Raw genomic sequence first — 23,477 nt, 5'->3', positions numbered from 1 at the left:
AGGGTTTGCTGGCCAAATGCCACTCAACAACAAATACAAAAGTCAGGTGTGTACTCGGCCCTTATTTGTCTTGCATAACTGTCTATAGGAAATAGATACACACATCTTCCTACACACAGTTATTGTCTTCTTCCTTTTCTGAGAAATTTTTACATTTTATCTTATTATTTTACTTTGTTTTTATTTTATGATATAATTTCATAGGCTGTTCTCTGAGAAGTTGAGACAGGTAATTTTTTTGAGTATGCTTCTTTGTGTTCCATAAGTTGGAAATGCTTGGACTCAATAGAAATGCACTGAGTGGACGGATGCTGAGAAGAGATGAGAGACAAGTCAAATAAGGAAAGAGCAAAAAGTGTGAAAACAGAATGCAGCTGCGTAGGGGTCCACCAAATGTCCAGGGGTTTCTTTATGCCCTAGTTAAATGCTAGATACAATCCATCATTGGCTAATCAGTTAAGACATTCTCATGACTTTAAGTCTTAGGACCTTATCGCCCTCTTCCCTCCAGGACACTAAACACAAATCCTTTTTCCTTCCTCTCTCAGGGCTGACTTCCTGTCTGAAGCCTTTCCTGGCTGCTAGGGTTGAGCAATTACTTTCCCACATCTAAAGAGCCTTGGCCATGAGTGATACCTGGAGCTTGATCCCAACTTTCCGTTGCACATACATATATACAGTGACTGCTCCCAAAGACAGAAATAGGCCTAAAAACTTATATCTCCTATTGATACTGTGCTGCCTCTTAAAGTCCTTGCTTTCTTATGAAAGTTATTATCCATGATAATGCTGTGTGGGCCAGACTGATTCTAAGTGCTTACAATCAGCACATGCCTTTCCAGTGTTTTTACACACCAGCTGCCTCCTACCTATCTCGAAAACTCCCACAGAAACCAAAGTTAGGGAGTCATGTTTGAATCATTTCCCCTGTTACCTTTTGGGTCAAGAATAAAGCTTTCCTCCTTTCAACATCATTGGCATCACAGATTGTGGTGGCAACCACTGTACACTGAATTCACTTTGTCCTTTGACACCAACTGTAACAGGGCCTGCATCCATTTGATGGAAAAATGTACTCACAATAAGAGTCAGTATATATTTAATCCATTGGATTTCAGTAAATTATTTACATGACTATTTTTCTAAAGAAACAATATGTTAATTCCATGTTGCCCAAAAATTAACAATAAGTACATCTAAGTACTCATTAAGTGTTTACTCAGGAGCTTTAAAAAAAAAAAAAGAAACTATAAAGTGCTCTTGCCATACTGGGATCATCTTGACAATTCTAGTTGCTATTGACATTTATTCAACACTTTCTTCTTCTTCACACATGCTTCATGTGTGTAGGAATTACTGTAGCTTACTATGTTTGTAGCAGTGCTTGGCACTTCTAGGCACTCAATGACTAGTAAGTGTTTGATATAGGGCTGGCAGAAAGATATAACAGGTAAAACTGTTATGGGTTCCAACATATAATATGTGATAATTTAGCTTCTGGAAAAGGAATAATATAATAACAGAAGAAGTTCGAGGAAATTATTTTTGTGTTATTCAAATTGGACTGAAGGAAAGAGATTTGGCGTGACTTTTTAAACCCAGAATCCCCTTTCTTCTAAATTATTTGATTACCTTTTCCTCTTATTGTTTTGGTAGTAAACTCACGGAGTGATAGCTATTCCTATGTGAGACTCACCCAAGGATAGTTTTAAAGAGAAATCACCAATGGGAAATACCAGGTGATATCTGAGTTGTGTTTGTAACACAAAAAATTTTAAAGAAGTAAACATTCCAGGATTTTTGCATATAATTGGGCACAAGTCCCCATACAAGATGTCCCATTAAAAAAGTATATGCTTATTCTAATGAGATAGGCACTCTTGAAAAAACTCTATTAAATCCTTTGTAATAACATTCTGAGTGAATCACCTACTCTAGACATATTCTTCTTCTTCTTTTTTTAAGAATTTGTTTATCACTCCCGAAGTAGCCACAGCGGCTAGAGCTGAGCCAATCCGAAACCAGGAGCCAGGAGCTCTTTTGGGTCTCCCACGTGGGTGCAGGGTCCCAAGGTTTTGGGCCATCTTTGACTGCTTCTCCAGGCCACAAGCAGGGAGCTGGATGGGAAGCAGGGGCACCAGGATTAGAACCAGTGCCCATATGGGATCCCAGACATGCAAAGCGAGGACTTTAACCACTACGCTATCGCAAGGCGAGGACTTTAACCACTACGCTACCGCACCAGGCCCTTTACATATTCTTTAAACATTTGTTCGTTGAGGGTCCATCGTAGTAGCCTAGCAGCTAAAATCCTCCTCTAGCAAGCACCAGGATCCCATATGGGCACTGGTTCTAATACTGGCAGCCTCCCTTCCCATCCAGCTCCCTGCTTGCAGCCTGGGAAGGCAGTTGAGGACAGCCCAAAGCCTTGAGACCCTGCAATCCTGTGGGAGGCCTGGATGAGGCTTTTTACTCCTGGCTTTGGATTGGTGCAGCTCTGTCCATTGTGGCCGCTTCAGAAGTGAATCAGTGAACAGAAGATCTTCCTCTCTGTCTTTCTTTTACTTCGTATATCTGACATTTCAATGAAAATAAATAAATCTTTTAAAAAACTTATTCATTTTTGTTGGAAAGGCAGATTTACAAGGAGAAGGAGAGACACAAAGATCTCCCATCCACTGGTTAGCTCCCCAAATGACCCCAATAACTGGATCTGAGCCAACCCAAAGCCAGGAGCCAGGAGCCAGGAGCTTTCTCTATGTGGCCTAAGCAGTGCAGGGTCCCAAAGCTTTGGGCCATCCTTGACTGCTTTCCCAGGCCCCCAAGCACAGAGCTGGATTGGAAGAGGAGCAGTCAGGACATGAACTGGTGCCAGGAGAGGATTAGCCAATTGAATCATCATGCCAGACCTCAGACATATCTTAAACTGGTAACTCATGGGTCCTCGGAGGTTGGAAACAGACAAAGGCATTTGGATACATGGTGTGTGATATTTTTGTTATTGATGCTGGGTAAGGGGATATTAGCATGGAAACCTGTTAGGCCTGGGTGGTCCCAAAGCTGTGATCATTTAATTATGCAAACCCACTGTGCTTTGGGTCTAGGTGTTTAACTTCCTTACCATTTTCAGTATCTAATTGTATTTGATCTCAGATATTTCTCTTATTAAGAATTTATATCCAGGTAAAATGTGTTCATCTTCTACCCTCTGATTACACCGAGTTAGCTATCTGAAAGCATGGCTTCCTGGTTATGGTCTATGGCCACATGAGCGAGCCTCTCTGGACATTTCTTTTCTACCTCTGCGGGTCAAATAAGAATGCCTACTCATGATTTGTTTTCTCCTCATGCTTTCGGGACTCAAGACTCTCATAACTCTTTCTATGTCCAATTTCCTTTCTTTTTTTTTTTTAAACCATGACTCACTTTCATCAGCAAAAGTTGATTATGTTATTTAGGTAATAAAAATAAAATTCAATTCTTCCTTTCAGTATCATAAAAATATTAAAATAATCTCAGTAAAATTAACTACAAAATCAAAGTATATTGAGTCTTGTTCCATTCCACATCGTGAATGACTTTCTTGTGTGTGATCTTACTTAGCTCTTCAAGACTGAGGTTTAGCTTAGCGCTTCTTGCTTTGTTTTGTTTTTGGTTATTTAGCTATTTTTTTGAAAGCCAGTATTACAGAGATAGCGTAAGTCAGGGAGAGAAAGAGAGAGAGAACTTCCATGTATATTCTGGTTTATTCCCCAGATGTTTACAACAGCCAGGGCTGAACCAGGCTTATGTCAGGAACCTGGAATTTCTTATAAGCCTCCAACATAGTTGGCAGGGCACCAACATGAAACCAACTTCCACCGCTTTTCATAAACCACTGGGCAAGAGTTGGCTAGGAAGTGGAGTAGCCAGGATATGAACAGATGCCTTTATGGAATGCTGCTGCTGAATGCCAGTGACTTTACCTTCTATGCTACAATGCCAACCTGTTAACTCTGTGTCTTTAACATGTTTCCTCCATCCTCCAATTGGAGGATACTCCCAGTGACTCAGACTTGCCTAGTGTCCATGAAGTTCAATGTTGAACTCAGCCTGGTCCCTTTAGGAAGGCTTAACATCCCCACACAGTGAATTGACTCCACAAAGGTCACTAAAAAGTAACTTTATGCCCCAATGAAAGTTACTAATTACATTTAGTTTTATTAAAATTAACACCAAATCCTAAGACACATTACTACAGACTCCGAACAGTACAAACTCAGGGCTCAGGCAGATTGTAGCTGCAGCAAGCAGGGGCCTGGGTGGTAATATTTAGCACTGTTGGACTGGGCAGCCTGGAGATGGAGATATAAAATAAAACTTTAAAAAACAACATAAATGCAAAAATTATACAGGCAAAACTTTCAGCTACTGCACAACACAGAGGGAGCATTAGCTGAAATATTGCTTCTAATACTCTTAAGATTGTTTGAGCAGTGGGAACTTTCAGAAGTTTACCCCGGGAGCCACCATAGCGGCCTTCATAATGGCAGTGCATCAACAAATGTTGGCCTGTTTTGTTGTATTTTTCCTCTTTCTCATTCTCTTTTCTTTGCTTCTTCCAAATTTTTGAGCACTTTGTTCTCCCTTCACCTTCATGCAAAGACTGACTTTATGCAAGTTACTTACCATGCCCTTTAGTGTCAGATCTGCTAAGGGAGACCGGTTGCCATGGAAATCTGGCCAAACATGCAAATCAACAGTGAGGAAACCCACAGACTGAGCCTTCTTAATCAGATCCAGGTGACTGTTCAAATATGCATATACACTCTGGCAACTGCAAGAGAAATGGATTTTGTTTTTAAAAGGGGGCTAGGGTCAAGGAGCAGATTGTGCTATAGAAAGAAACAATTTCTGTTTCTCTATCAAATCAGGGAAAGTAATCAGTTTTCCAATAGGAAATAAACTATGCCAAAGCCAGAAAAACTAGAAACATGCTTAAGTCACAATGCACTGTCACCAAGAAGAAATGGCATGTCCTAGTGGAAAGGCAGGGCTGGAATGCAAAGAGTGGGTCAAGGAATGACTTTACTCTTTGGAGGTATGCAACCAGCCCATTGTCATCTGTAAAAACAGATATCATAATCCCTGTTCACTTACCTCATAGGGATTGGTGAAGATCAAAGAAGATTATATACACAAAGACATAGCATTTTGTAACCTTCACAATACCATACATATGTAAAGGATTTATTATAATCAGTATGCCTAATTGTAATAATAAGATGGGATGACAATGGAGACAAATGAAAGTTCCTGGATTCAGGTTGGGAGTTTGCTAAGGAAAGTGAGTGCATAATGCAAATGGAGTCAACAGTTACATATGTGATTTCCAAGCTTAACCCACGAAATGACATTGTGTAAGTTCTTTTGCCTTTTGTAAGCCTTCATTTCTTTCCATCAGACCAACTCTGCCATTTTTCATATGTTCAAGTAACAGAAAAAGAACATGATGGGGCTTGGGAATGAAGAGTGGCTAAATTAAACCTTAGTTCTACCAATCCTAGTTGGATAACATAAGCCAGTGACTCAATTTCTCCAAATTTAGTTTTCCCATTCGTAACAGACATAATAATTCCTATTTCACTAGGTTCAATCTTACCACATGGCACACAGATGAAAGTTGGTTAGCCTGCCCTTTTTAAAAGGCACTGCCTTCTCATAGTTGTCAACCAATGATTATAAAGGAAAGTGAATAACTCTGAGATTAGCATTTGTGCCATTCCCCCCAGGTGTTCTTGGGATTACAGCTCTTCATTAAAAATATGGTTTTGGACTTACAGCTCTAAGATTAAAAGTATGCTTTGATAAATGGTAGGAAAATGTATAGGAAATCAATGCCCAAGGAGGTTAATGTCTATGATACCTAAGACAATATTTATGATTTGCATTTTCTGCTTTAAAATTTCAACAATTTCTAGCTTTAGTTTTGTGATGCTACGAATGTCCCTATGGACCTATAATTTCCTGAAAGTTTCCTACACTAAATATAAGAAGACAAATCAACAGGCAGGTATCCAGCCCAGGGGTTAAGTTGTCAGCTAAGTTGTCTACATCTCCTATCAGAGTGCCTGGGCTTTAGTTCCAGTCCTGACTCCTAAATCCTGCCTCTTGCTAATACAGAACCTGTGAGGTAGCAGACAGCAGCCCAAGTGCTTCCATGCTTGCCACCATATGGGAAACTGGGGTTGAATCCTGGCTTTGCCAGCTGCAGGCATGTTGGGCATCTGAGGGAGGAAACTAGCACATGAGAGCTCACTCTCTATGTATTTATCTGCCTCTCAAATAATAAAAGCAAAACAAAACAAACAAGTGGAGCAGCGTTTTGTAAAATTTCTTTTTTCCCCATTTCAAATGGAGTTCATTTGGTAAACGCAAATTTTGCATGGGCCTCCAATTTAAAAAATATAAAAAGCTTCTCTGTAATGAGGGTATGAAAATGTGTACATTTATTTGTGTATAATGTGTATTAGTCACCTTTCATTACTATAACAAAACACCTGAGATAAGATACTTATAAAACAAAAGTATTTAGTAAACAGTTTTGGAAGCTGAATATTTAAAGAGCATAAGGCCGACTTTGGTAAGGGCTCCCTGGTGGATAGCAGAGTACATATGGAAGAAGGATCACATGGCTAGATGTAGAGAGGGATTGGGTTCAAATTCAGGATTTCTTGTGAGAAGTCAAGACACCACATGAGAACTGCCTTCTTAAGGCATGACTTCAATAGTCTAGGGTCTTTTTACTAAGCCCAAACTTTAAAGTTCTTACTATCTCTCAATAGCACCACCCTGGGCAACAAATTTTTAGCTTTTGGGAGACACCCACAATAACATTCATGACATTAACATAATACGTGCTGGGTGGAGGCAAAGTTTCCTGTTAGTTATATTTTTTCTTCTAGCTGTGCTGCCTTATTTCCATGTGTAAAAATCTTCTACCTTATGTAATATTAGGAATAAAGTTCTGTTGGGAAAAGGCTCAATAACCATAGCAACAGCAGCTGCCAATTAGCATATTTACTAGACCTTCCACCCCTTGCTTGAGAGGGAAGTATTACTAACATCCTCTTACATAGAAGATGCTCAAAGACATCTCTGTAATTCTCTGTAATTCTGAAGCTAAGGGCTGCTGTATCTCACGATTGTCAAAGTTCTTCACTGAAGTGCTCATTTTTAATGGTTCTTTTACGGCTTCAGGAAAGGACACATGGAGGTCTCAATGGAAAAGGATAATACCTAGGGACACAATATGATCACATCCTGAGTTAGTCTCTCTGTTTTCCTTGCTTCTTGTTCAAGAAGAATCCCAATTATAGCAAAAGTCACTAGAATATCTTTTCTAGCCAGAAGCCAAGAGTGTGCATAAACTCCAGAAACTTTCTACTTTGGAATAGCATCACTGCTTTTAAAGACTTTTTTTTTTAAAGGAAATGCAAATCTATAAATCTTTCCATTCTGCCTCTCAAGGAATCTGAGGGCAGGGAACTTGGTTTCAGACATCTGGATCAATAAGAACCTATAGACCTAATTACTATTGATTCATCATTGTCTCATTTACCGTGGATCTTCACAAACAGGGAGACTCATTTAGCTTCTACATATATGTACACTTGTGCATTAATGAGATCCCTGGAGGATGGGGCATATGCTGAACCCTTTGACTCCTAACCTCCTTGCAGCTGTATGTTCATCCTTTGAATGCAGCCATTGCCCTACATGTTTTTTCAATTATACCATAACATGTGTGCTATCTGAGTATATTATTCAAAATGATATGCACTTGGAAGGCATTAAAATAAGTAATGCACATCATTATTCATATAATTTTAACTTTGTATGATGCCCTTTTTTGGTGTGGATTTTGTATCATTTGTATGTTTTATCAATTCCTTTTCCAATGGCAGCCTGACCTCTTCTAGCTAGGGAGTCACATGTGAACACTAACTGTGATCCCAAGTGGCTGCTTCTTTCTTCTCAGGAACTCCAGGCTAATATGTCCTGTTTTGGAGGGAGAAATTATTGCTGTCCAAGTCTCCATTGGAATGATGAGGAAAATACAATTTCAAGAATCATTAAGTGACTTCATTATGTACTATCCGGGTTATCAGATACACTAACCCTGTTTTAGCTTAATCAGCTATTTCGTAAGTGAAGCAGAATGCTAGGCAGATTAAATACAGAGGCCAAAACACTAAAAAATGATAAATTATTGGTAATTACCTCCCTCTCCTTTGCCTTCACCTGAAATTGTTTTCTAAAAAAAACCCACTTTTTTCCCTGAAATGTTCTAATAGTATGTGCACAGCACACTAAGTATGAGTATACATTTCATTTTTAAACTCACAGATTGTCTAGGAATGGAGTAGATCATTACTGAAAATGAAAAATCCAAATACAAGAGAAAACAAGACAACCATGTATTTTTGATCAATAATGGAAAATCTTGATGAAAAAAGCATGCACACTGTTTGAAGTTCCTTACTTCACAACTCAATTCAATATGCATTTGTCTGTCCCATTCTAAAATTGGTTCTGGTGTGGGGAATAATGCCCTCTTGTTGGTTAACTTTGATGGGTCATTTTCTGTATTTTTACTACCTGACCACTTCTTCATTTGTTGTCTTTCTCTTGTTTCCAGAACACTAACATTTCCAGACCTTTCTACTACCTTAAAAGCTAGACTTCTCCCACTGCTTTTTTTTTTTTTTCTTGCAAACATCGTAAGGCTTCTAGGAATCTGTCTTTGGTACTTACATTATATGTCATTGGTTAATTCTATCTGTTTCTATGACTCCAGTTACCATCTAGCACTTTCAAACATGTTGAGTATCCAACCATCCATCTCATGTCCCCTTCATAGATATTTCAAGTCAGTTCAAATAAAAATGTCAGATAAGATATACCTTATCTATGATGTGTCTTTTCCTCCATTTTGAGAAGTGAACTAGCAGATGGAAGATTCTCTCTCTCTCTGTAACTCTGCCTTTCAAATAAACAAAATGTTAAATCTTTAAAAAACAATATCCAGCTAGTTTCATCTCAGGGAAATCGCTTTTGGCTTGGGCACAATCAAGAACTCATTTAGTATCCCTGCATATGCCAGGAGATTAAAGATGATAATATTAAAACTTGGTTCTGTGACTGCTAGCTCAGGCGAGCCAAAGTGAGTACGTGGTGATGGACCGACAGCCACAGTTATGAGACTGTGGCACTGAAATTTAAAAAGTTGTAAAAGAAAAGATAGGCAACTTAGAACTCAAGCGTAGAATGGAAAGGGCGAACAACCTATACAAGTCCTCATTTCTTCACCTAGAATTCAATGAGATAATTTATGCAAGATGATCACAAAGCACAGAGAGACTTTCTTGCACTTTCTTTTTCTTTTCTTCCTTATGGCAAATTTGTACAGATTTTAAAGGCAAGCTTTAACTGTATCTGAGCTTTGGCAAAAAGAGGACTAGTGAATATTAAGAAATTGATTGTTAGTGGGATTGTGGAAATAACGAAAGAATAGGAGGTTTTAAGATTAGATCACATCAAGAAAAATGGATTATTTTCAAAGGGATACCTGAAAAATCTGTGGACTGTGGGAAAAATATAGACATTAGTAGAACAAAAAAAATTCTTTTTTTCTTCTTAAGGATTTATTTACTTTTATAGGGAAGGCAGATTTGCCAAGAGAAGGAGAAACAGAGAAAAAGATCTTCCATCTGCTGGTTCACTCCCCAGGTGGCCATAAAAGCCAGAGCCCAGCCAGTCTGAAGCCAGGAGCCAGGAACTTCTTTTTGGCTTCCCACACAGATGCAGTGTCCCAAGGCTTTGGGCCATCTTCTGTTGGTTTCCAAGGCCAAAAACAGGGACCTAGATGGGAAGCAGAGCAGGCAAGACACAACTGGTGCCTGTGTGGGATGCCCGCACATGCAGGGAGGATTAGTCAATTGAAGCATGACGCTGACCTGGGCCTTTTCTTCTTTAAAAATATTTAGTTACTTATCCAATAAGGTGATGAAAAAAGAAAGAGAGGGAAAGAGAGTGGGAGAGGGAGAAAGGGATGGGGAGGGAAAGGGAAGGGAGAAAGAAGGGAGAGAGAGAGAGAGAGAGAGAGAGAGAGAGAGAGAGAGAGAGATTGAGAGAGATTGAGAGAGATTGAGAGAGAGAGAGAAACTGTTATTTCATTACTTCATTTCCTAAATATATGGAACAACCAGGTCTGGCCAGGCTGGAGCCAGGCTGATGCCAGGGACCTGGATCAATATAGCTCTCATATTTCCATGTGGGTACCAGGGACCCAAACACCTGATCCATCATCTGCTGACTACCTAAGTTGTACATTAGAGGGAACCTGGATCTGAACCAAAGCTGAGACTGAAACTTAGGGATATTGATACAGAATGTAGGTATTCTAAGTGATGACTTCACCACTCTGTAAAAACCTAACCTTAGCCTGGGCTCTTCTTTTTACAGATGTTTTTGCCCAATGGAATGCTTGGATATGCTCAGGTAATCCCAAGGACTACAACTATCTTTTCTTCCTACTCCATCTTTGTCATTCTAGTTTATTCTTTACAGAGTGATAAAGGGAATTATTTTAGGAGATCAATCAAAGTGTGTCTTTCCTTGACTTAAATACTAAAATTCTGAATAAAATCCACTGTCTATAAGCAGTTATCTACAATGGCCTGATCAGTGTTTTCCATTGCTGAGTTTCAGTCTTATTATGTTTCCCATTCCCTCTCTCTTGGGGCCTTCCACTACGGCCTTTACGCTGTCTCTTGAGCCTACCAACCTGTCTCTAGGCCTTGAGGTTTGCAGTTCTTATTTTCTCCAAAGAACTACAGTTACTTCCTTCCATTCACTCAAAGTCCTGTTCAACTCTAACCTAACTATGGACAGTTTCTCTACCTGGAATAATTCTTATTATACATTTCAGCATTCCTTACTCTACATCTTTTTACTCATCTCTGTTTTCCTATAGAATATTTACCAATTTTGCACTATACAAAGGGTCTTCAAAAAGTTCATGGAAAAAGCTTATTTGGGTACACTATGCATGGATTTCAAATTGTTTTACACAAAATATAATTTTTCCATGCATTTTGTATTAAGATTTATTTATTTTTTATTGGAAAGGCAGCTTTACAGAGTAAAGGAGAGAAATAAAAATCCTCCAGCCGCAGATTCACTCCCCAATGGGCCAGTGCTGTGCTGATCTGAACCCAGGGGTCAGAAGCCAGGAATTTCTTCCAGGTCTTCCATACAGGTGCAGGGTCCCAAGGACTTGGGTCATCCTCAACTGTTTTCCCAGGCCACAAACAGGGAGCTAGAAGGGAAGTAGAGCTGCCAGGAGAGAAAATGGCACCCATAAAGGATCCCAGTGGATGCAAGGTGAGAACTTCAGCCCATTAGGCTACCATCTTGGGCCCTCCATGAATGTTTGAAGTTCCTTTATGATATACACTTGAATTGTAGGTATATATGTGTGCCTGTAAAATTTCTATCAAATCAAAGGTTTGCTGTGCTTTGTTCACTCTCATAAGTGCTGGTAAGAAAGTTGGGAGTCAGATCAGGTGTTTAGAGAACATGGGTTTTAACTGTGGATCTGCTGCCAAAGTTCAATCTAGCATTTGTGGATTGTGTAACATCTTTTCTCCACACCCAGCTGTCACAAGAACTAGTGAGAGAGACACTGGTAGTTAAGAAGCTATAAGAGACGGGACAATAATGTGCACCTTGAGGACAACAAGATGATGTTATGATCAATAGGATCGCATAATGTGATCTCTGGCTGCAAAGTGAAAACAGCTGCATATTTGGCCCATACATAGACAGACTTTGATTGCCAGTTACTTGTATGGGCACATATTAGGCACTGTTTATTTAATTTATAAGCCCTCAAAACATGTCTCTTCGGAGATGAGGCTGAAAGGATTATAATACGGCATGAAGATAAAATACTCCATCTGTTTATTCACACTTGTTTTTACAGCTTCAAACATAATTTGCTGATGTTAATCTCTGAGGTAGGGCTGACCTGCATTGCTGCTTTCAGACAGTTCCAAGCCAAACTGACACATGGTGCATAATTCCAAGGAATTTAACCTCCTAAATAGTTAACTTCACTTTCACAACAGCTTAGCTATAATCTTGTAGGACCTGAAATCATCTAGTCTTGGAATATTACCCTTATCTATATATATTTTGAAGAATTCTGATATTACTGATCAGGATCAGGAGCACGAACTTGCAAGGACATCACGAAGGCAGACTCAGAGACACAGGGAAGCTAAAAAGGAGAGTGTGAAAAGAAGGAAGTAGTATTCATTGCCATCACATGCTCCTTAGGAAAGGAAACTGAAACACATTCTGTGGATTTGCCAAAAGAAAAGCCAAGGATGAACTTCATTTGTTAAATGCTTCCGAGAACCCATAGAAACAGAATTTAAATGGGAGTAAGGAAAGATTAGAAAATGAGGCAATAGAGATAAAGATTTAGGCAGTACTCTGGAGAAACTTAGCTTGGAAGGGAAGGAGATACATGGGGATGTAGTGTGAAGAGAGTATGAGGCTTAAATCCAGTGTTGAATTACAGACTGAAATGTATCAATGTCTTCTTTTAGAGTACCTAACACCAGTGTTTCTCTGAGTTTGCATACTAGCCCATGAATCTTTCCTTCCTTTCTATTTTCATTAAAAACAACCACATGCAAGTTCCTCTGTAAAAGAATGCTCTGGGAGCTTTGAATATTTCATTTCATTAAGCATTGAATTCAAAGTCTAACTATATTCATTAAGTTTGTGTTGAGCATCAAAATCCTTACATACTGCTTTCATACGGCTTTCATTCTTATAACACCTGTTAAGCAGAGTAGTTTTGTAACTTTTTGGTAAGGAAGCTGAGGGATGCAACTATTCATTAAAGAGCTTGTAGGAGAACGTAAGACCTGTAATTCCCACTGGAATATTCTTGCAATTCCTCCACATCTTCCACAAGTAGGAGGCTGGGATATGGATGAATAAATCTGCTATTTGATTATAGAGCCACATCATTAAATTTTCCCCCTTTTCTATAATCATTAGCAATGACAACATGAGGAGGAGACACTATTATCTCAATTCAGTTTTCAAAGCCCAGCAGCATTATCTCTGACTTAATTGCTGCTACTATCCCACATTATGATGAGGAAATCAAGATTACACAGTGATAAAGCTGAAGCTCAGATTTCAATCTAGATCTCTGAATTCCAAGTCTAATAACACTTTTTCCTTGGATCATTGTTTTATAAATATTGATTCCCTTCAAAAATATGATGAGAGTTATGTTCCTCTTCATAGAAATAGATGCATAAAAACATAACCAACAAGACTTTGTGCACAATTTTAAGGGTTTCCTGACTATCTGAAGCAGGAATGCCATCCTTCTAGGTTCTGTAGTCTCTAAGTGTGCTAACTGATGAGGTGACATGATGTAACCTCTCTAACACTTGCAATTAGCGACTGCAAGAAGGGAAATATTATGTAGCTTCTCAAATAACTGACCAGGATGAATTTTATTTCTCAACACCCTGACAACACACTGCCTATATACAACTGCTGCTCTGAGTAGGTGTGTCCCTCCCACTTAGAAACGTGGTGGAATGGAAATGTATAATATACTTTACTAAAATTACAACAATAATTTCTATTCCTACCAGTATTACTTATGAACACTTACCATAGCTTGGCAGTTGATCAGCACTAAAGGCCAGCCTCAACTCTTAATTTTTTAAAATTTTCTCCCTAACCATTTGAGGTGTTTATCATTATTTCCTTTTACAACGAGATACCAAACCCAATGATGCTAAGCAAACTTCCCAGGGTCACACATCAAATAAGGGATGTGGCTGAGAGACAGACAACCTGGCTGCAAAATCTGATATGAACTCCTCCTACGACTCACTCACCTGTGCCATGAGTAGCAGAGGTGAAAAATCCAGCTTTCATTATTCAAGATAATTGCTTTATTGCACAGTTATAGTGTACACAGAAAGGTTTTCAGAATGTAATAAGAGAGATCTTGAAAAAGTTCTTGGAAAATACATATTATAAAAATGTTGTTAACAAATTTCAAAAAACTTTTGGACTGAAATAAACTTAACTTTTACTTCTATTTACCATGAACTTTTGAAGCTACTTTATCGAATATATTAATTTATCACTACTTATATTTCATTTTGTCCAATCCCTACTTTATATCCAATTACTATTTATTTCTAGTAGGAAGCATGTTGTATCACTATGATTCTAAGACCTTAGTGTAACAGGTGATATTTTTACTGTCCCATTCTTATCACCCTATGCTTTTTGTTCATGTTCAACCCTTCCTCTGTAGGTAACCATTCTCATGAACTTGTTTAATTTTATATATCTCTTTCAAAAATGAATTGACAAACATATTTTCTAATATATAATTTCTTCTTACACGAAACAGAACACACTGTAAGCACTCCGTAGTACTCAACTTTCTTTACTTCACATATCTTGTAAACTACTCATATCAGCAATTATACTTAGCTTTATAGATGAGGAGAAACTTTCAGAAGTGAGATAATTTGCTCAAAGTCACATAAATACTAAAATGTAAAAGTGGGACATGTGTTCAGATGTTGACTCCCAAATTCAAGGTCCTTTTATGACACAGTTGCATATCCATGACCATGGGGTATATTCTTGGGGAGTCTCTGTGTTCTCTGGGATGATTTTATGATGAACACAAATACAGTCTTCATCATTTGGATATCTACCTTATAACTAAGTTCCTTAAGAACACAAAGTTGACCACACTGAATGCCTTCCATACTCCTATGGAAACAAAGATGGTAGGGTAATAGAAAGAGCAGTTACCTAGCTGTGGCCTTGGCTTGTAGTTCAGGAAAAGCAGCATGACCCTGCACCATGTGGTCTATCTGAAAAACAAGAGAGAAAGGTATATTTTATAGCTTCATCATTTTATAACTATGCTGGGAAAATGATATCTTCTTTCAATTCTTTGTTCATGGAGTTTCCAAGAAATATTAATCCAGCTCCTTCATAAGTCCATCTTTGCCAAACTGAATGCCAGTTTCTGGAATTCTAAAACAAAGATGTTAACAGAGAAGAATAGCAGGAAATGAAACTCCCTAGGCTGTTCTGGGAGCAGCAAGTAGATTCTGGTCCAAGAATGGTGTGTAAGGGAAAAGGGTGACTCAAGGTAAATAGTGGGGGTCTGGCTATGAAAAGCACTGTCTCTGGATCCTATCACCTTCTCCTCCCAACCCAGCTTGTCACCTCAGGCCATGTAAAACCTTGAATTACTCACTGTGTGAGTAACAAAGAAGATGAGTGGAGAAGACTAAGATGAGGAAGTCCGAGTAAAACAGGGGGACCCCACAGCTGTCAAGACAACCTCCCTTGATTGAACAGTGTTCACATGGAGGCCAGGACAGTTCTCCAAGGACAACCCCGTCTGGACTCCGTAGATAACCATCTTATCATTTTAAACCTTGTGTCTAGGATTTTATTCCATGATCTGCTTGGTGACTCTAAACAAAATGCCATGCCAAACACATCAGAACTGTTCTGTGTGCAATAACACAGCATCATGCCTGAGTTCCTGGACCAATCTGTATATTTTCTGAATGTTTACTTCGGTGTCTAGGACTCTAAGATAACCATTGTGATGAATTTATTTTCAATCAAACTTGGTACGGATTGGCTATTGCAGTCTCATGGAGACAGGTACTGAGCTTGCTGCCGGAGAGCCAGGGTGAGTTATATAGAAAGAAAAAACAATTATTCTAGGGCCACAGAGGCCAGGTATCAGTTGTAGCTTGGATTTCCACCAGCTCTGTGATGTTGCTTACATCACTACAATGCTCTAAACCTTAGAAAAAACCTCCACAGCTTCCAGTGTCATTTTAAAATAAGAAAGTAAAATGCTATAAAGTGTGTACTGTTAATACCACAGTAGTAAAATCCACAGACCCATCAACAATAAGCTAAGCATTACACATATATTTCATTTATTTCTTGCAAAACTCCCTAGAAAAAGACACACTTCTTCACTGTGGAGATCAGAAACTGGTAAGATAAAGGGTTAAATAACATGCCCAAGGTCACAGGAGAGTCAGGATAAACGAAATTCTCAAATTAGAGTCTCTCTATCTAAAGTCCATGTTCTTTATGACTAGGCTATATGGTCTACTGACATTTGAGACATAATGTTGAATTTCATTGGTATAGCTTTATAGAAAAGTTTCAAAATAGTATCATTGCCAGGGGTCATTTCAATAAAAAAAATCACACAGGTTTTGAATGAGTTCTAATAGCCTCTATCATGCATGCCTATGATGTAGCATATTCTGGACCATCAAAGACTTTGCAATCCAGTGATAGAGCATTACAGTAACCCCACTGGGCTTAGTAACAAATAACTAAAGGAGCTACTTGGTTTGATGCTAGTCTGTATATGCATTCTTTAGGAATTCAGAGAAGGTATACTTAAATAAGCTTCCAAGAAGAAGCTTAAAACTTAGCCTTGGTGGGCCCGGCGGCGTGGCCTAGCGGCTAAAGTCCTCGCCTTGAAAGCCCCAGGATCCCATTTGGGTGCCGGATCTAATCCCGGCAGCTCCACTTTCCATCCAGCTCCCTGCTTGTGGCCTGGGAGGGCAGTCGAGGACGGCCCAAGGCTTTGGGACCCTGCACCCGCGTGGGAGACCCAGAAAAGGTTCCTGGTTCCCAGCTTCGGATTGGCGTGCACCGGCCTGTTGTGGCTCACTTGGGGAGTGAAACAACGGATGGAAGATCTTTCTCTCTGTCTCTCCTCCTCTCTGTATATCCGGCTTTCCAATAATAATAAAATCTTAAAAAAAAAAAAAGAACTTAGCCTTGGTGCTGCAGGAATGAATGCAATTATTTAGTGTTAACCAAATCCTTAACATGCTAGATACTTGCCTATGCTCTGGTGCTGTAGCTAAAAATAGGAAATATCACACATTATGTATATTACATAGTAATATGTAATATGCATATTACTCTCAGTAACAGATCAATTATTTGAGACTGATTATATGGTTGAGGAAGGCAACCAATAGCAGGCAGTTTGGAACAGAAGAAGAAAGCAGAGATATTGCGATATAGCCTCTTGCTAATACGCACCCTGACTGGTAGCAGGTAGTGGCTCAACTAGATGGAACACAGCAAGCCATGTGTTTCTCTCTGTGCGGCTGTAGTGTGGGAGGGGGTGTTGAGTAAAGCTTCGAACTTTTGGCTAGGCTTGCCCCAGCCCTGGTGAACCTAGCAATGAAAACCTGGACTGACTGACTTTCTTCCTTAATTTCTTTCTTTCTTTCTTTCTTTCTTTCTTTCTTTCTTTCTTTCTTTCTTTCTTTCTTTCTTTCTTTCTTAAGTTCTTTCTTTCTTTCTTTCTTTCCTTCCTTCTTTCCTTCCTTCCTTCCTCCCTTTTTCTTTCTTAATTTCTTTCTTTCTTAATTTCTTTCTTTCTTTTTTTCTTTCTTTCTTTCTTTCTTAAGTTCTTTCTTTCTTTCTTCCTCTCTCTGTCTCTCTCTCTCTCTCTCTCTCTCTCTCTCTCTCTGTTTCCCTCCCTCCCTCTCTCCTCTGTTGCTCTGGCTTTCAAATAATACACTTTTAAAAAACAACACAATTTTCTTCCAGAAACAAATGCTAATAGGGGCTATAACTGGGTTTGAACTAAAAGCTCTTGGAAAGATTGCTTTGGGGAGATAGACCTTCACATTTCTTTCCAAATTCCAAAGTCAATAGTCTAACAACTCTATGCATTTACCATTTGAAATGTTACTGCTTTTACTCAATAAAGTGCTTCTGAAAAAAGATATGGCAATGAGTAAAGACATGAAGATAGGAAGTCGCAGACATGTGTGATCTGAAAGAACTAGACTGTCCTCATAATGGGAAATATCAGAGGTGCTAATAAGTGCCAGCGAATAAACACGGGATGAATGCACCATGAAAGCATGCTTACATTACATCACATTACATTTACATCTGCATTTATTTGTTTCAGGAATACATTGGTCACAGAGAAGCTGGGTGTTAAATTACAGATTTTAAGGTTAGAATATGGAAGAATTAGGGTAACAGAGAAGTGTCTATATTTTTACTGGATTGGAGTCCATAGGAAATTATTTTAATAGAGGGAACAAAATAAGAATGAATGAAGGGAAATGAGTTTGAGGGCAATAAGCAGGACAGAGAGAAGGAGTAGAGAAAGCTGACAGGACAAGATGATGACAGTGGGGCAAGATACAAATATTTCCTGTTCTTGCTCTATTGTAGCTCTGATCAAGTTGCTTTACAGTCATTACATTTATGTCTGTTACTAACCCTATACACCAGCTCTCTTTTAAAGGAAGAGTTCAGTATGACCTATTTCTTAGTGCCTGAAACATTGCCTGGCATCTTGGGTGAATGAATGTCGAATGTAAGATAATCACAGATGACTGTGGACTAGGTTGATTTAATCATGCCTTTTCCCATTCCATGTTTCTGACACTTTGACATCTAGATTCTTGCTGATCCTGGAGAAACCATTTTTCCCAGAGCTAATAGAGCTATCCAATTCCTGGAGTTCAGAACAGCTGGCCAAGGGGCACACTTTACTTCACAGGTAACCTAATTCACAGACTATCTCCCTACCACCTTCTAACTCTATTCTGTTCACACATGCAAGATCACTATTCTCTTGTTCTAACTCCCCAACATTAGACACCAGACAATGAGGCCCAAGCCCTAACCCTCTGAGACTACTGAAATTCTACCAGATAACCAACACTACGTCTTGTTCTTCTATCCTGCCTGGTTCTTTCTATGAAAATCACACAAAGTCCCAAGCTCATATTTTTCCATCATTCCCTCTGCCACCCCACTGACCCTAATGCTTCCTCCCATAGCATTGGACTTTGCAGACTGACTTCTCTTACTTAGAAACTTGAAGAGGACTCAGTGTGGTACCCTAGTGGCTAACGTCCATGCCTTCAATGCACCAGGATCCCATAAGTGGCCACAACAGCTGGAGCTAATCTGAATTGAAAGGAGCAGCCAGGAACTTCCTCCAAGTGTCCCTTGTCAGTACAGGTCCCAAGGCTTTGGACCATTCTCTATCACTTTCCCAGGTCACAAGAAGGGAGCTGGATGGGAAGAGGAGCAACCAGGACACAAACGATGAGCCATATGGGATCCTGGCACATGCAAGGTGAGTATTTAGCCACTACGTTATTTTGTCAGACCCCAAATCAACATTTTTAAATTGGTGTCTCTGTAAGAAAAACAAGGACTTCAGATATAGATTTAGATTGAAATGTTCAGGTTAAACTTATTTTCCATTCAGTATTTTTTGTAAATTATTTTTAGTTTAAGGAATTCAGTGTGATTTATGATAGTTTTAAAAACCTAACATTCCTCTTTCCTTCTGCCTCCCCAACTCTCCTTCCTTCTCCTTTCCTTGCCTTTCAAAAAATTTTAATAACATATATTAAATTGACATTACAGTTTAAAAAATCCTTAATACTTCAACAAATGAGAAGTTTAGTAAGTAAAAAAAAGGTCTTAGCTTAATGGGAATACAAAAAATGGCTATAAACAATAATCAAAAGGAAAAAATGACTATTTCATCATCTACAATAAATTTTAAAGCACTCAAAGGTCAGTAAAACTATAGTAATACAAGATTCTTAACCATTGATTTGACAAAATATAAAACAAAATTTTATAAAACTGCATTCTTTATGTAAGAATTGGAACAGTGCAAAGAAATCACCTGCTTATAATTGGATGCCTCACTTTAGGAAGGAATAAGATGGATGTCCCAAATGAAGCCTGCAGTTCACATTAATTTTGCAGAAGAAAACTTAATATTGTTCATGCTCTAATTGAAGAGGCTGACAACTAACAACAGAAACAATAGGCGATATGTCTGACATCTTAATAAACTTGTTTGACATAATTTAACTGAAAAATTTAAGCAGAACAAACTTACTGCCCAATGTAAACCAAACTATCTTACCTAGACAAGTTGCAGCCAAGACAGCCCTTTCAGGGGAAATCTAAATTTAGTGGATCCAAGATCATTAGGATTTCTTTTTCTAAACACCAGGAATGAAATACAACTTTGTCTTTTTCGGGATGGGTCCAATCATCAAGCATAATCGTTGTCCATTGCATCCATTCAGTTGCAAAAGACATGCTTTCATTCCATCTCATGGCTAAAGGGCAGCCATTATTTCTCAGTAAATGATGTGAAAAAGACTGTACTGACATGGTTAAATTTCTAAATATTCAGTTCTTCAGTGATAAACTAAATGGTTGACATCATTGCTTAAAAGTGTCATGAACTCGATGGGAATTATATTGAGAAATGATGTTGATATTTTTAAATCTAATTTTCCACCAGTGTTTTGAAGCCTCCTCATATTATGAAAGAGAAAGGGGTAATACCAAAAGTGCAAAATGGGTTGAGAGAATAGGCTCTCAAATGGTCAGCTATGTTTTTTGTTTTCCCCAGCATAGTGGTAAAAAACTTGCCTGTATAATAAAGTGTGAGCTAGCTTGTGAAATAAGTAAGCACTTCTTTTAATAATCTAGCTGCACCTATTCTTTAGAATAATCTCAATTTGATCCCTGTATTTATGTTTTGTTTTCTAGTGCATTTGACATAACGCAGAAGAACACAGTGACTCATTGGAGGTTATTTGTTTTCTAATGAGTTAATTACCTTCATAGCATTAACTACCTCTGGAAAGTGGAACCGTAGAAATACATGGTCATTTGGCCAGTGTGGTGGCTCAACTGGCTAATCTCCACCTGCATGGACCAGTATCCCCTACTGGCACTGGTTCATGCCCCGGATGCTCCATTTCTAGTCCATCCCCCTTTTTGTGGCCTGGGAAAGCAGTGGAGGATGACCCAAAGTCTTCAGATCCTCATGTGGCAGATCTGAAACAATCTCCTGGCTTAGTTCCAGCAATTGTGACAATTTGGGGAGTGAAGCAGCAAATGGAAGATCTTTCTCTCTGTATTCTCCTTCTCTCTGTATATCTGTTTTTCCAATGAAAATAAATCTTAAAAAAATACACAAGCAGAGGCATTTTAACTCTACAATTTTCATATTTCTGCATCTTTTCATATTTCAGCTCTGATAGCACACAGCTCTAACAATAGGTAAGATAGGCTAAAGATTATTTCTGTAGAAAAAAAGCTGGAGTCAGTTCGTCTTTGAGATGGTTTTTAGGTCTAGATCAGTAGAAAGAATCCTCTTACAACTTTTAATGTGGATTCCTAGATTCTTCCTTGTTTTATCTGCATTTGGAGTATGGGCAAATGACAATATATGTGATACAATAGTAATATAGAGATAATAACTGGGTAATACAAGGGATCATCTAGCTCACATCTATTTTGTTTGGGACACAGAATCTCTTCTAAAATGAGACAACATTTTAAAGTTGGGAGATTTCCCTTTAAGTTTATATTCTATTTTCTCTTGAGGAATTGAAGAATATCAAATATTGGCCTGCCAACCTTCCCCAGTTCCAACAATCAGTTGGAGGTGAGTGATGACTTTTCCTTTCAGAAAGGTATATACACTCACATGAATGGCCACACTACTCCCTGCCTTTCTCTGAAAAATGGACAGTAGATTCCACTGATCAACTATACCAGTTGCACTAATTTTACTTGTAGTGGGCAGAAATTTCTTTGGGCATATCCTGCCTGTTAAAGGAGAATACAAGGAATACAAGGCTAGAATTCTATGTGTTGTAAGAGAAAGTTCTCCAAAGAAGAAATATGTGTGTGCCAATATGTTCATTTATACTGACTTGTGTTGGTATTTAAACACTTAACCCTTAATATGCAGGGAATAAATGGGACACTGAGAACTGAGTTTGGTTCTCTGTCCTACCCTGACCTTGGACAAGACAATCTCTGAGTTTCTTTCAAAACCATTTAATAGATTAATATAACAAATACTTAAATGTATGTAAAATTACAAATAGAACTGTCCTGCCCAAGATATAAAACTTGGCAAAGAGCCCACAGATAAGAAAACAAGAATCTAGCAATCGTTAGTTCAATGGTCAGTTGTTAACATAAAACTAGCACAGCACATTTTTTTCCCATTAAAAAAAAACTTATTAGTCTTGGTACTGTGACTCACCTTGTCTTATTGATAAATTAACTAATAGGCTCAGAGAAATGTTCACTTTTCACAACTACCTTCTTTAATTTGCCTTAATTTGTAATGTAATTTTGTCACTTAAGTTAAAATTTTACTTCCATAAAAATAATTTATTCAAGAGAGAGACATCTCATCCCATCCATTGGTCACCCTAAAATGTGCATAATGTCCAAGTATCTCATGTGAGTAGCAGGAACCCAATACGTGAATCAATGCCACTGCCTTCTAGTTCCTACTTTAGCATGATGTTAAGTCGGGAGAGGAGTTGGGTATTGTAGCCAGGATGTGAATGTCTTAAATGTTGTTGTAATTATTAGATCACATGCCTCCTTCTCTTGACTTACTTGGTCTTCCTCTTTGTAAGCTAGCAATCTTTACTGATTTTTGCTAAGAAGAAAGATAAACTGAAACATAAACAGTTTCTTCCAGGTAATTTAAAGTGAGTATTTCTGAAGTACATAAGAGCAACAATTGTGAAACACAATAAAACTATGGATTTTTGGCTCCCCTCCCCATTTGATATCATTTTTGCACAGAACAATTTCATTTTTAAGTAGATAAGTTCTGAGTCAATACATGTCTAGTTTAGTTAATTTCAGTCACCATCAACATTGCTAGCTTTGTGCATATTCACAACTTGTTAGAGTTCATTTGTCTTTTTAAATCAATGTTATCTTTTCTATGTCATGCTAGGCATCATTCCAGTAGCTAGGATGCAAAGATTAAGAAAAGTCATGGCTCTCATACATCCTGCCTACAAAGGGAAAACAAGGTGGCAATGTTCACTTATATTCTGGGCTGATGTGATCTTTATTGCCTCAACACATGATAACTAAATACCTACTTTGCTCTAAACATAGAAAGCAAGCACAGGATTTTGGTAGCAATTAATACAGACTTGATCTATGTCCCATAGACATATACATCCATTGCAAGAGATAGTCAATGAATAAGCCAAATATTTAGAGACAGTGATAGTATGTTGTAGGAAATAGGTAACTGCAAAAGAACATGGGTTTAGAATGGGGTGAAAGCCAGCCGGGAAAAGCCACTGTTCCTGCTAGGACAGGAGGTGAACTTAGTAGGGTTGGCTCAAGGACCCCCTGGTATGTGCAAAATCTGGCATTGGGAGGGGTTCTGATGGAGGAGCCTGGGCAACTCCTCTGGCAGGACACAGTCCCTGCAGGTAAGCGCAAGAAGCATGATA

The 23,477-nt window shown here is 38.5% G+C and overlaps 1 protein-coding gene across 6 annotated transcripts in view; it reads right to left on the bottom strand.

The window, feature by feature from the left end:
- Positions 1-23,477, bottom strand: part of FGGY (FGGY carbohydrate kinase domain containing) — a 447,653-nt gene that overhangs the window by 109,068 nt on the left and 315,108 nt on the right. For all 6 annotated transcript variants that reach the window (XR_009244423.1, XM_058657176.1, XM_058657171.1 and 3 more), the window contains 2 exons: positions 14,923-14,984; positions 4,669-4,816 (listed from right to left, as the gene is read on the bottom strand). Coding sequence is in view for 5 of the 6 variants with exons in the window: in XM_058657176.1 (XP_058513159.1) it covers positions 4,669-4,816; positions 14,923-14,984 (210 nt within the window). In the remaining variant the exon portion in view is untranslated. The remainder of the gene's footprint in view (positions 1-4,668; positions 4,817-14,922; positions 14,985-23,477) is intronic.

This window comes from Ochotona princeps, chromosome 2 (genome assembly GCF_030435755.1).
Source record: "Ochotona princeps isolate mOchPri1 chromosome 2, mOchPri1.hap1, whole genome shotgun sequence".
NCBI classification, from domain to species: Eukaryota; Metazoa; Chordata; class Mammalia; order Lagomorpha; family Ochotonidae; genus Ochotona; species Ochotona princeps.
The sequence above is the reverse complement of the archived record's forward strand: the minus strand, read 5'-3'. Positions and strand labels throughout refer to the sequence as shown.